This window comes from Lissotriton helveticus, chromosome 5_1 (assembly GCF_964261635.1).
Source record: "Lissotriton helveticus chromosome 5_1, aLisHel1.1, whole genome shotgun sequence".
Classification (NCBI taxonomy): Eukaryota; Metazoa; Chordata; class Amphibia; order Caudata; family Salamandridae; genus Lissotriton; species Lissotriton helveticus.
The window spans coordinates 372,898,296-372,912,455 of NC_136065.1; the positions used below are offsets into that span (position 1 = coordinate 372,898,296).

General features: G+C 43.9%; 1 protein-coding gene across 3 annotated transcripts in view; it reads right to left on the minus strand.

The window, feature by feature from the left end:
* Positions 1-7,627: 7,627 nt before the first annotated feature.
* PAX7 (paired box 7) overlaps positions 7,628-14,160 on the minus strand; it is a 270,897-nt gene continuing 264,364 nt past the window's right edge. For all 3 annotated transcript variants that reach the window (XM_078642522.1, XM_078642523.1, XM_078642521.1), the window contains one exon: positions 7,628-11,022. In XM_078642522.1, the coding sequence (XP_078498648.1) occupies positions 10,907-11,022 (116 nt within the window). In that variant the 3' untranslated portion in view covers positions 7,628-10,906. The remainder of the gene's footprint in view (positions 11,023-14,160) is intronic.

Below are 14,160 nucleotides of genomic sequence, written 5' to 3' on the forward strand. Positions count from 1 at the left end.
AAGTCCGATGCTGGCGACGTTGTCGCAAAGGATAGTGGAGTTGGGGTTGCTGGGGTTGTCGAGGTGAAAGTTCATGTCTCCAATGACTATGTAGTTTGTTGAGGCGATGGCGTGGGGTGCGATGAAGTCGGTGATGGTGGTGGTGAAGGGTATTCGGGGGCCGGGGGGTCTGTAGATGAGGGTTCCTCAGAGTGTGACTTTGGGGGTGGTCTGGATCTGGAAGTGCAGGTGTTCGGCAAAGGGGAAGGTTTCGCTAGAGGTGGTGAGGCGGAGGGTGCTTTTGTGTGCGATGGCGAGGCCCTCTCCTGGGTGGTTGGGGCGATCTTTACTCTGGATCTTGTATCCGTCTGGGATGGCAGTGCTAAGCGGAGGATGCGTTGGTCTAGGTCTCTGTGATATCGGGCGAGAGAGAGTCGAGTAGGTTCCAGATTTTCATGGCGTGTTTGTGTACGGACCGTACGTTGAGGAGGATGCATTTTAGGGTGTCGGCGGTGTTGGAGGCCGGGGTGGTAGTAAGGGTCTAGCGGCAGTGGAGGCCGAACTGGCCATGGGGCGTGTTTGGCAAGGCCTGTTGGCATTCTCTGTGTCTTCCACGGTTGAGTGCGAGGAGGGTGGTGGTGTCGTAGCGAGGGTAGTGGGAGGTCCAGGGTTCCTGGTGCTGGCCACGGTCGAGGGCAGACGGGCTTGCCTTTGGCATGACTGCACAGCAGCCGCCATTAAGTAGGGGAGGTGGGAGGGAGGAGAGGCTAGGAGGTGGGAGTAGGGGAATTCCGGGGGGGGATTCCAGGGGGGAGGGGCTGCAGGGGCAGCAGCGGCAAAAGGAACAGGCAGGCACGAGAAAATAAAAACAGTGGTGGAATTAGAGCAAGACACATATGGGCACAATAAAATTGGCACAACAGAGAAATATTAAGAAACAAAACGGCTGAGAAAAGGTTACGGTGGTTGCAGGCAGTCTGGCCCCAGTTGGAGTGGGCAGCAGGTGCAGGAGCGGGCAGCAGCCTCGAACCTCCCAAGGAGGTCGGGTCTGGAGGCAAGAGACAGCGCAGAGGAACTAGTGGGAGAGAGGGGACCTAGACCGAGGGTCGGAGGTCTTACTCCCTGAGTGTCGTAGGTCTTACTCAGTTACATTTCAGAGAAAGGGAGAAGATGCGGCCTAACGGCTAGACGGCTAGAGCGCCGACTTCGAAGCTGGGGAACTAGGTTCGAGACTTGGAAAGGAAAGAAGCTCAAACCCCCTGTGATTCTGGGCAGCTCACTTACTCTCCCTTTGCCCGACAAAATGAAGTTTTCCTTCTCAGTGCTTTAAAGGAGCCAGTACTGGTGCTTTTTTATTTTGAGAAGGAGAGTATCAACACTCCTCAAGAGAGACGTAATACTTTTAATTGGAGAGGACCAGCACTTCTCAGAAACAAGCAGGTACTCTTATGCAGAGTACCTGCACTTCTATTTTTTCATTTCAAGCACTGGTCCGTCTATAACACAATTGGTGCTCATGTAAAGCGCTCAGATACCTTTGGGTCGAGTTTGCTCTGTATACAACTGCGAAAAAGAAGCTGAGGACCCACAGAGTCACGACCAGATGCAAAACACCGCTGTGGTCGGAAGCTTCTTAGTCCACACACATCTCCGCAGCAGTGCCGTTTTAACGCAAGGGCATGCTGGGCAGTTACCCGGGGGGGCCACGAGCATAGGGGCCCCACCCAGACTAGAATTTAACACTCATTTTCCGCTAAACATGTTTTTTTCTTGTGATTTGTTGTGAAGGTAGAGCCCAGTACACTGCTTTGCTTGAGGGCCTATAAAGCGGTTAAGACGGCCCTGCCCGGCAGGGCTGCGTTTTACACTTGTACAACAGATTTACTTCTTGCAAAACTTCAGATGTATACTATTTAGAACACCTATGGGCCTAAACACGCCATCACTTACCACTGCACCTTCATTTAGTAAATGTTTCTGCCATATCGATGTCATAAACATATTTCATCCCAGATAGCAGATTTTACGAAATAAATAGGCAACCATCTATTTCTACGGGCCTTTCATCATTCATTGAATACATCATAGATGTGGTTACCATTTACTAGAGGTACCTGAACCTGGTGAAATGTCTCCAGTGGTAACCTCGTCTTGACAAGTTGCACACTTTAAGGCACACAGAGAGGTGGTCTTCAAACAGAGGTGATCTTGCATTTTTGCTCAAGTGGCTCTTACCCAGGATGACCAATTCCGTAGAGGTGCACACTATGGCAATGTATTAAAAACACCAGACTGTGTGAGCGAACTTTTCACCCCACCCCAGCAGCACAGCGAATTAGTGGAATTCCTCCAATCTTCAACAATATATTAATCCATTTATTTAGTTCTTCTTTTCCTTATTCATCCATAACTTTAACCATTTTATTAATGTTTCATCCACAGGTTGATGAAACGGGAATTCCACTAATTCGCTGTGCTGCTTGGGTGGGGTGAAATGTTCGCTCACACAGTCTGGTGATATTGTACAAGTGTCATTGGGGCAAGGCACTAACCCAGCATGCACGCACTTTATGATGATTTGACAAAAGGAGACAAAGAGTTGAGAAAAAGGAGTACAATCCGCCACCACTTGATGTTCAGAATGTATTAAAAAGGCATTTATATCTTACTTCATACCCCTACAGGGCGCTGAGGTGCATTTGTGAATCGGCAGGGCACTGTTCCCATGGGAAAAACATGTTTTTGTCATGTGGGACATAAGGGCAGTGTATAATATCATGCGTGAGGACCAGAGTTGTGCTCTTACTAACTTTTTTTGTCCCTTTGTGTGAATCGGAAGAGAAAACGCTAGAAGCATATGATGCATAGACATTTAGGGTCATATTTATCAAAGTTTTGCATTGCCCTTGCACCATGCAAGGTAATACAAGAGCGACACAAAAACTAGACGAGATTTATCAAGCCATGCAAGGCCCCCTTTCGTGGCCGTGTGTGTCTTGGTAAATCTAGAGCAACGCCTCTGCCCAAAGGAGTCATTCCATGGGTAGAGAATGGGTGTTCCCACTTATCCACAAAGGGATTTTGGTGCATTCCCAGATTTACCACGAGTTGTAGACTTGGGAATGTGACAAAATTGTACGCCTTACCAGGGGAGGCGTAACAAGGAGAAATATCTTTATTTCTCCTTGTTTTTTCCTCATTCTGTAACACACGTTGAAAGAGGGAAATGACTCAAAGGATTGCTTTTGTGCAGGAAGGTACACCTTCCTGCACAAAAACAATCCTGCCTGCAACACAGGCACCCTTGCACCATGGTGGTAAGCAGCCAAAAGTGCGCCAGCACAAAGAAAGATATGGCACATTCCTCCCCTCTCCCTTTCATGCAGCACAGCAAGGTGTCTTGCTGTGTTGTCTGAAACAATGTAAATATGACCCTAAGTGCTGATGTGTGGATGGGCAGGAAGTGTTTGAGTGTCTTGTCACTGCCTAGGTGGGAAGTGTTTTAGAGTCACGCATGTACGCAGAAATTGCTCTGGCCTTGTCGCTACACCTACACCAAGGATGCCAGAGTGTGTGATTCTAATTCCCCTGCTCATCGTTAGGATGGACAGTGGCAGAGAAGCTGAACTCATTGAACAGAAGAAATACGGGTGTCTCAGTTTAATTTTATTTTTTTCCTTTTAATGTATAACAGTTACGCCTGAGTTACACAAAGAGAACACTTACAGGCAGCAGGTAATTGAAGCAAATACCAGTTTCTCCTTCTAGTCTACTACGCCATATAGCTGAATAAATTATGGTGAGGTTATATATACAAGCACACACGTGCACCCACGCACCAACAGACGCATCCACACACACGCAAGTGGAGTGAAATGGCTATGAGTTAAACACAGAGGCGGCAGATCCGCAGTAGCAAGTGGCGAGGAATGGTATACAGTGCTAGGTAGCTATTCCAGGTGAGTACATAGTGTTGGCGGGTCCGGCAGGCTGGAGCCGTACAGTATGGAAGCTCCTTATCCTCAGGTGAGCGGCCATGGAGTCAGGAGCGGTGGTCACAGAGATTGTCCAAGATGGCCTTAGCAGAAAGAGTGACAGCACCTCAAGAAACGACGATCCCCTGGTGTTGGTACTTATTGGTCTGGTTGAGTACCAAAGAGTTGCGCGATCTCTCCTCTCCGTGGCGCATTGGCATAGACTGTGGCACATCACCAGGGTGTCTGCTGATGTGTGTAACAAAGAAGTGGCTATGGGAATCTGTCCAGCACCTCAAGGGAAGCTCTCACATTGGAATCATATAAACAGTCCTGCTCCGCTCGAATAAATGCTTCTTTTTGCAGAGATGGTCTCATTTATTTTATGTTCATTTTTGTAAAACACAGTGGAAATTCTCAGTCCTCTGAATATGTTCTTTAAGAATTTTATACATAAACCCAACATTTAAAAAGAAAAAACCTGGAATGGAGTTTTGAAATACTATTTACAGTCTTTCTTTACATTTGGCCTTTCGATGTCCACCATACTCCATTTTGCAAGTAACAGTCATAGGATTTTCATGAGCATAGAGTACAAGAATGGATTCCCACAGGCATACATAAAATCTCATGGGCAGGGCTCCATGGAAAGCCCACTATTTACACCAGTGTGTACCAAGCCGTTCATTCTACGAAGAGCTTTATTTACACCAACATTGCTGCCTTCTCCATCCGCTTTAGGGCCACTTAAGTGGGCCATGTACCTTAGATGGGGCGGGGCATGGAAAAAAGGCTTTGGCAATGTGTGCACATGTGGATGCTGCAGAGATAGGCAGCAGTTGAAAGCACCATTGAATAGGTTTCATTACTGCATCACAGCTGCAATTGTGCCAGGATGTGAACATTGGAGATGGAAACTGAGGTGATGGAGTGTCTCCTTGAACTTCTCATTATCTGTTGGTCACTTGCTAATGACTGATGATTTGTGGTTATGCCACTTTTTTTCTTTTGGGAGTACTAAATAAGTTCTTTCTAGTCTGGTAGATGGGGTTCTCAATAGTATTTGATTGGCATTTAATTGAGGATTATAAAGTCTTGCCTGAGTATTTTGCTCTTTATAGGGCCTCTACTTTGTCTTGAGTCCTTACAGGGCATAATATTTAAGCAGCGTCAGGACAACCCAGAAAGGCAAACTTTAGACATAGCAGCATGATAATCCAAAAGGTTATGTCTTTCTGCTGCTTCATGGACCATATTTTGCTATCTCCACTTGGATACACAATCCTCACATTGGCACTGTGAGATATGCCATTCTCCTATTCCCTTCCTGGGAGTATGGAAATGTAATCAGGCATGGGTAGTGAAAATGCGGGAGGCATGGTCCCAAATACATGGTTCTGTTCTGGCTGGCTATCCGGTGGATATAGGAATAGGTAAGGCCAAGGGGCACACTAAGGAGTCAAAGATAAAACTGAGAGTATGGGGGTCTGCATAGAAGGGATTAGTGGATGGCTTCAGTAGGCAGGTGTTCAATCTGCATCCACTTTAAAATCATACATGGTGTTCTATTTTCATTTTATTCAGTTTTGAAGTCCTGCGCAAAAAGGAAATGACTTTGGGGGTGGCTTGTCTGAGCCCCCTTATGATGATCAGTATATAGTTTTCCCTCCTGAGAGCACGGCTCACACTTGGGTCATCCCTGGGCCTCACTGGACAGCCTTGGCATGGGTACAGTGTTGTGGTGGGCAATACCCAATGGGGCAGTTGGGCAGCTTCCCCATATGGGTAAACTCCATCAGCACATGCCTGTCTGTCTCCCTCTCCAACTACCTGCTTACATGATATTATAGCTGTAGATTGCATATAAAATCTGTGTGATCATGTGCGCAGCAGAGGGCACTCCACTGTACCCACTGCTACTGAACGTGTCAGGCGATGGCTGGATAGCCCGGCCCTACACATTCCCAAAGCATAGCTGACATGCTACACTATCTTCAGGTAGAGTAGCATGTCAGCTAACGGAGCTAAAGAGCTTATCAATCATATGCCCCCATTGCTTTTCAGAAGCCAGGATAGAGAAGGAGCCTCTGCCTTCTGATAGGGCATAAGCTTGTGGACCCATCTGGGACAAGTGAGAAACATCCATCCGCAGAGAACGGGACCCATCTGAAGTGCCTGCTTGTATTGGGCCAATGGTGCTCTCGCGATACCACTGTGATGTAACCGTGTTTTGGAATGCTATGTGGCCAGGGTCAGGCAGGCAGCATTGTGCCTGTTTTTTCACAGGCCCAGTGAGTGCCCATTCAAAGCTTTCCCTTGAGATCCCTACAGTTCGTATGAGAAATACCTAAACCAATTAAGTGAGATTTCTTTAGCTGGCCACTTTCGGTAACAGGAAGTTGGCTGCCGCTGGCCAGCTCAAACAGTAAGTTTCATGGCTCTAAGAACTCTTCCCATTTCAAGGCTTTAAAGAGACTATAAATTTAGCATATTGTGTAATCCTATGTGCTGGCCAAGAATTAGAGATGACTTTCACCTTTATTTTATATTATTGACTCAAAATATGAAGACTATAGCTTACAGCCAGGGCCTCTGCGATTATGCGATTCTGCAGCATTTTTAGCATAATAATGAATTTGCCACATTTTCCCCGTAATCCATCATTTACTGCACAATCTGTAGATTAGACATGTTTCTTGTTTAAACGGAGCAAAGTCATTAAAAACGTTGTGACCTGTTTTTGAGCAGTGGAAGGCCTTTTGGAAAAGGTAGTCATCTTTTGGTTACTTAGGGCCATATGTATCAAGATACCCATTTGCGATTCTCAAATAGCGATTTTTAAGAAATCGCTATTTGAGAATCGCAAATGGGTATGTATGTACAAAATCGCATTTTTTTGGCGATTTCTTAAAATTTCTTAATTGCGATTAGCAAATTCGAATCGCAATTAAGGAATACTTTCCCATTCATTCCTATGGGCCAGGAGGCCCATAGGAATGAATGGGAAATTATTCTCAATTTGCGATTCGCAATTTGCTAATCGCAAATTGAGAATAATTTCAAGGGTGCAGGGGTGTCCAAAGGACACCCTGTTGTACACCTGAAATATGCATGGGTGCACATGTGGCACACATACATGCCCCAAGGGCATGTATGTGTGTCACATGGCACTTTGAAAAATGCAAAAATGTGCATTTTTCAAGGAATTCGCAACTTACCACCAACTAGAAGTTGGTGGTAATTTGCGATTCCTTAAGGACATTTTGCTAATTTTTTTTGCTTCATACATTGCTTTTAAGGAATCGCAAAATTTGAGATTCCTTAAATGCAATTGCAAAATAAGGAATCGCAAATTTTGCGATTCCTTATTTTGCACCCGATTTTGCTTAATACATACCATGTAGCAAATTTGCATTCGCAAGGCCGAAATTCTGCGAATTTCGAAATTCTGCGAATTTCGGCCTTTGCGAATGCAAATTTGCTACATGGTATGTATTAAGCAAAATCTGGTGCAAAATAAGGAATCGCAAAATTTGCGATTCCTTAAATGCAATTGCAAAATAAGCAATCGCAAATTTTGCGATTCCTTATTTTGCGCCAGATTTTGCTTAATACATACCATGTAGCAAATTTGCATTCGCAAAGGCCGAAATTCTACAAATTTCGGCCTTTGCGAATGCAAATTTGCTTGATACATATGGCCCTAAGTGCTGTATTTGTTGTTAAACTGGTGCTAACCAGGTGAAATCTTCGCCCAGACAGAGAAACCATGAGTAAAAATAATGAAGTAATACATCACAAAATGTGCTGCATTAGATCACATAATTTGCCTTTCCTTGCTGCATAATTTAATCACCCCTGCCGCATTACTTGGTCCTTTCCTGCCACATAATTCCAGTGGCCCTGCTTACAGCTAAGCGAACCTGCTCTTCATAGTTATGTGAAAGCTGGTGAACGGACACACTGCTAGATAGTACTCTGAGGTTACCCAAATTAGCAGTAAACTGCTTGTAACACTCTTGGAATGTTTCAAGAGGACTCAACTGGGTTGGTTGTGGGGAGCAGTTTGCCCAAATCTCAGCCAACACTTAGCAATAATCTTTTTTATAGCAAACTTTTAAAGTCACAAGTCTGATGAGTTCACAATTCAAGCACACATGCATGCACTTGTAGCGCCGAGAGCTTTTCTTCTAGGCATGCGACTGCACCTGCGTTCAGCTTGAACTAGGTGGTGTTTGAGGCGTGCCTTGCTGCTGTTTATTTGCAGCCATGATGGGCTCCCCCAATGTAGCGCCATTTCAAGTTAACTCTGGGCACAGACAAAAAAAATAATAATCATTTTCATCCACTCTAGGGAAATTTTCTGTGCCAGAGTCAGACTATCTCGGATGGGCGGTCGATCGTTCGCCTATCTTGGTCCCTCCTTATAGAACTCCCACCCTATATCAATTCGGAATGAAACTGTATATGCCAATTCTGCAAATCCTTAAAAACTCGGCTTTTTAACCAATAATCGTTAAGCTGTAATCTGTTCCTTGTTCTGGTTGGCGCCGAGAAATCCTTTTTGGGTAGCGGTTGCGCCTTATAAATTAAATTAATAATAATAATTGTGTAGCACCAAGCAGTATTGTGTTAGGACTAGTCAATAGCAGAGCAAGCAAACATCATATCACAAATGCATATAAGGGAGTAATATTTCTGTAGCAGGAGGTGATCATGAACAAGGATAGGGTCACTGTAGGGTTAAGGGCTAGGAGTTTGTACAGCATGTCCCATCAATCTGAAGTATCACTCTTAACTTGTGATGGACAATCTGTTTGGAAGGGACTGGATGGAAAACTGTAGCAAAGAAATATGCTAAATGCATTTGGGAAAAAAGATAGGCCATGTGACCTTGCTTTACCAGATTATCTGAACAGTCTGTAATATAGGTAGCAGTTTATCCAACTTTTAGGGGGCATTCTGATGACAGTGTCCCTATTGTGCCACCATTTTTCAAAGCCTTCTTGGCGACGTGTCGTTGGCAACATACATTGGGAACTTCAAGCTTTTCTGGCATACTATGAAAGTATTGGGATATTTAATTAGTGCCCTTTTAGAACCTCCATGATTTTACTCAATTTGCATGAAATTATGCTGCAAAATGCACTGCTTGGCACAGTTTAAAAAAAAAAAATGTCATTAGAGGAGAAAGCCCATCTCCTGACCGCAGCACATCTTAAGCATGTTTAGAATACTCACTTTGTTCGCTCCCTGTGCGAAATCAAAGAAGGTATCTATGCCTCACCTTTTTCAAACTTCACCAGCCGCGATCCTGAGAGCAATGACTCAGGCACCTAGATAGAGCTGGGTTGCCCCCTTTCATAAGCATCGGTCCCTCTCCCATGTACTTGCTACCTGCCTTGAAGTTCACAACAGTCCAAGTACAGTTTAACCTCTATTCAATTTCTACCTATGTGCTTCCCAAATAGCCTCTGCATTTCTTCTGAAATTTGGCAAAGGCTATGTGTTGAAAGCTCCCAATACTCTTCCACAGCTACCAGTTTCTTCACTCCCCATTGCCAAGTCAGTCCTTTGCCCCATATCTACCTTTCTGTACAGTACTTCCCGCCAAGCCACGAGTACACTTCTCAGGGCCATGATTAACTTTTAAGGGCAGTAACAAGCTTCACACAGCCACTTGTCTGATGTGTACGTTATTGAATGAAGCGATTTTATCAAATTTAAGCACACTGGCATGAAAGGGATGTCGGCTGCAGAATCCTGGCCATTATTCTGCAAGTCTGATATGACGGACTTGGCTTCTTTGTTTTCAGTTTCAACAAGTGCCAATGATTTAAGAGCATTCATTACCAAGTCCCCTTACTGTAGGGCCATAGCTTGAATACAACTACATAATCCTATAAGAATATTGACCCAGAGCTTTAGCATTTGGTTACCACTGGGCTACAGGTTGTCCACTCAAGAGTCATACTACAGTATTACAACACTGTCAGAGAGCTGCCATTGGGGTACCACGCTTCTGGATATGCACGCAAGACGAAAATCATAACAACATGACACTCTAGAGTGAGTGAAAGCATTTAGGCAGTGCTCTCTTCCAGCTCTAGGTGCTAGATCACCACTTGGATGCACCACCTTCTACAGCGCTTAATCCTGTGCGTCATTGCGGGAATACAAAAGACGGGCACCAACGCTGTCCTGCACCAGTCACTGCAGTGTGAATAAACTCCCTAGTCGTGCAGTGGGAGTGGAGCTGAAATTTCCTAGTGCTTTAGGAGATAGCGCACCGCTATGTGTCAATCCTTGCAGTGTGGATATCCTGCTATGCAGCTAGACTTCACAGAAGAAAATGGGCATGTCAATGCTGCCATGCTCCAGAAAATTCCACAGGTCCACAATCCACAAGTTGGCAGGAATGTAGTGGTCCATGTTCACTTTTCGTCTCAGGGACTGCAGGAATGATAATAGGGAGCTTGGAGAAGAGAAAAGTAATTCCAACTTCTCGGCGATTTCATTTGGTCCAAATTTTAAGTGGCTCAAGTTACAATGTCTAAGATTTCATTTCTCAGCATTTCCTTCCTATACAATGTTTAACATTTACAAAATGTATGTACAAATATATTTTACAGTCATTAATGAGCAATCTGTTGAACAGAGAAAATGTCTCAGCCCCTTCACTCAAGCTGTGGATTGCAGTTCCCAAAGACATCGTCCGCTCTGGAGCTTGAAAGTGAATAAGAGCTTTATGTGGTCTTCGAAAGAGGTCCTATTGGCAGTCATCTGAAATGAGCGGGGTCTCCTGACCTCTGGTGTTGGAAATAGACACACGCAGAGTTGACATTGGTGCTAGTCAAGTGCCAAGACTGGGCGTCAGGGTGGAAGGTATCACACATTGAGATGTCCCTGGACTCTGGGGTGGTGCTGGTGGTATCCATATGTCCTAGAGTGCGTCAGTAGGCTTGGCCCGTCTCCACAGGAAGGAGGCCGAGAACGGCAGAGTGCTCCCCCAGCTTCATCCTCCTCTGGGTTGACAAGCTCACGTTCTTGGCCAAGTAGTCGACAGCAGCTGTAGGACAACACAGGAAAAAAATATATATTCATTGAATCCATCACAGAAAATCTTGAACTCATTGACACTTTCTACAGAAAAATATGCTGAATCTCGTTTCCTTTACTAACTTTAAAGCGTTCTACTTCTTGCGGGTAAATATGGTACTAAGTGTATCAACCAATAAGGTAATTAACCAAGTATTACTTCCCATTATCATCAGTGGATGTCGATATAACACCAAATAATGTACAAAGGTAGCTAGGTCTAAACAGAATACTGCACTCTGTAACTCTTCCAATGTATAGTAGGTCTGGTGCAAAATACTATAGGAACAGATGCTACAGAACTCTCTACTTGTGCAGCCGCTTAGAGACTGTCTAGTAGAGAAATAACATACCCAGGAGTGTGCACTCAGTCAATATAGTATGCATTAAATATCAATTTCTGGCAGTCCATGATCAGAGCATAAGGATGCAGTTTTTTATCATTACTTGATTTTTTGTCATTGTAAAAACAACCAAACAGACTCTCCTTTCTATTCCATCATAGAAAATAGACTATCAACCAACGTGTTCTGTTCCGTAGGGAACTTCTTCAGGACTGTGAATAACATGGATATATAACAATACAGTATACACGTTGTTTATCTTAAAAACGGATTATTTCTAAAACCATATTATTTCTACATATCAATTTATCATTTTATCTCACATTCATATTAGGACTTCTCATATTCTCGAAGTGCTATTATAGTATAAAACCAATTATTCGAAATGGAGCACATTTCTACATATTGTAAGTTCAGAATAGTGACAGAATCATAACATCATTAACTAATAGAGCATTAAACATACTTTATGTGAGAGCTCTATTATCCAAAAATAGCGTCAAACTTTGAACGGATTTGCATCAATATTTGTATTTTACTGTTCAATAAATACCTTATCTTCTACCCACAAATACGTATTTCCATATAACTACAAAGCTTTCGAAATTCAGCAGTAGGAGATTAAGAGATTGTGGGGCATATTATCAAGGGGGTTTATCTCCGCTTTTTGGCTTTAAAAGCCAAGAAAGCGGAGATAAAATTATCTCCCTATTACCAAGCTGTCGCTAACACCAGTTAGCGACAGCTAATAGGAGATAGCGACCATCTTGGGCCCCGCTTTGCATGTCAGTGATATTTATCACTAATGACATGCAAAGTGGGCGTGCCAAGATGTTAGCGACTGGAAACAGTCGCTAACATCGCTATCTCCTATTACCAACTTTTGGAGATATTCGCGCTAAGCGCGAATATCTCCAAAAGCTAACACCTGCCCTGAGCAGTTCTTAGCCATGTTATCCAATGGGAGGTGGATAACATGGCTAAGAGCATTTGCTCGATAATGCATGAATATCGCTGACTTTTCAGCGATATTCATGCATTGCGGGAGTTTTTTATCGCATTTGCGATAAACCTTGCTAATAGCAAGGTTTATCTGCGATAAAAATCGCCGATGTGCGGCGATAATTTTTGTCTCTAAACAAGTTAGAGACAAAAATTATCGCTAGTTGTTGGTAATATACCCCTGTATTCTTAATAAATTGCATTAACATGTATAGCACACAGTATTATATTATTTATCATTTTGACAACTATCCTACTATTGTGTTCAGTCTCAAGTTACATTGAATGGTCCAACTGAAAAGTACATCTGTTATTTACAGCGCTTAGAAATGGCAAAAGTGTGGGATAAAATGCTATATAAAAATAAGTTATTATTCCTTAGCTGCTCAGTGGAGCATACACTGTTAGACCTGTTAGCCTTAGGGTGGTCTTAACCCACAACTGTTTGCCTTCCACTTCCATTTTTTTCTGATCTTGTTTTTATTGGCATTAGGACTCTGTGCAGTTTACCGCCCCAAACCAGTGCTAAAGTGCAGGTGCTAACTTCTCTAAACATGGTAATTTTGGCTTATTCCCAAGTGGCATAACTAATTTACATATATATCCCTAATAAAGTGGTACGACATGTACCCAGTGCGTGTAAATTAAATGCTATTAGTGGCCCTGCAGCATTGATTGTGCCACCCACGTAAGTAGCCCTTTAAGCATGTCACAGGCCTTCAAGTGGAGAGCCTCTATGTGCAGTTTTAAACAGGCAATTAGACCTGGCAAAATAAACATTTTACCAGGCCAAAGCCTTCCTTTTTAATACCTATAAGTTACCCCTAGGGTAGGCCCTGGAAAGCTAGATGGCAGAGCGCAATGTAATTAATAAGTAGGACATGTACTTCTAAGTTCTACATGGCCTGCTTGTGAAAAATGCTTACATCTGTTTTTCACTACTGCAAGGCATATCCCTCCCATAGGATAATATTGGAATTGCCTTAATACATTTTATATAAGTAATTTCTAATCGGAGGGAATGACTAATTCATGCTTGGTGTTCTGGAATCACAATTTAAAATCCAAACCTATTGTCTAGTCTGATATTAAATTACATTTCTGAAAATGCCACTTTTAGAAATATGGCATTTTCTTGCCTTAACCATTTGGTGTCTGTAGCCTATCTTTGGTCACATGACTGGGTGCAGTTGACAGCTGAGCTTTGTGCGTTCCTCCTAGTCAGCCACACACAATGAGAGCTTAGGTGTGACTGGATCGGCCATCACTGGCAAGATGGGATGGAGAAGCTTGGCCAAGCCTCACTTACACCTGAATAGGCAGTGTTCGGTCTCCACACAAAGGTATGCGGACCTTCTGCCTGCTGCTCACTTGCCTGGGTGAGAAGGACTGGACCAGCATCTCTTGAACCCAGAGTGACTCTAGGGAACAGTTGGCTTGCCTCTTGATCTGAAGCCGCAGGGCCAAGTGGTGCCACCCCAGGCCTAAAGCTTGTAAGTGGACTTAAGGTGCTTTGCCAGCCACTGTGGATCCAGCTATGAAACCCATAGCCGAACCAAAGCATCTATGCTGTTGTGTGGATTGGACCTGTCGCAAAAACTTGCATCCCTGCTGTAGTCCGCAATGGCTTTGGAACTGCTACTGTGTGACGCATCCTTGGCACAGGCTCTTGTATTTCTCATTGATGGCAACCAAGATGATGACGCCGGACTCTGTATCACAGTCTCGCAGCTCTTCGGAACCGAAGCATCAACCTGACTGCA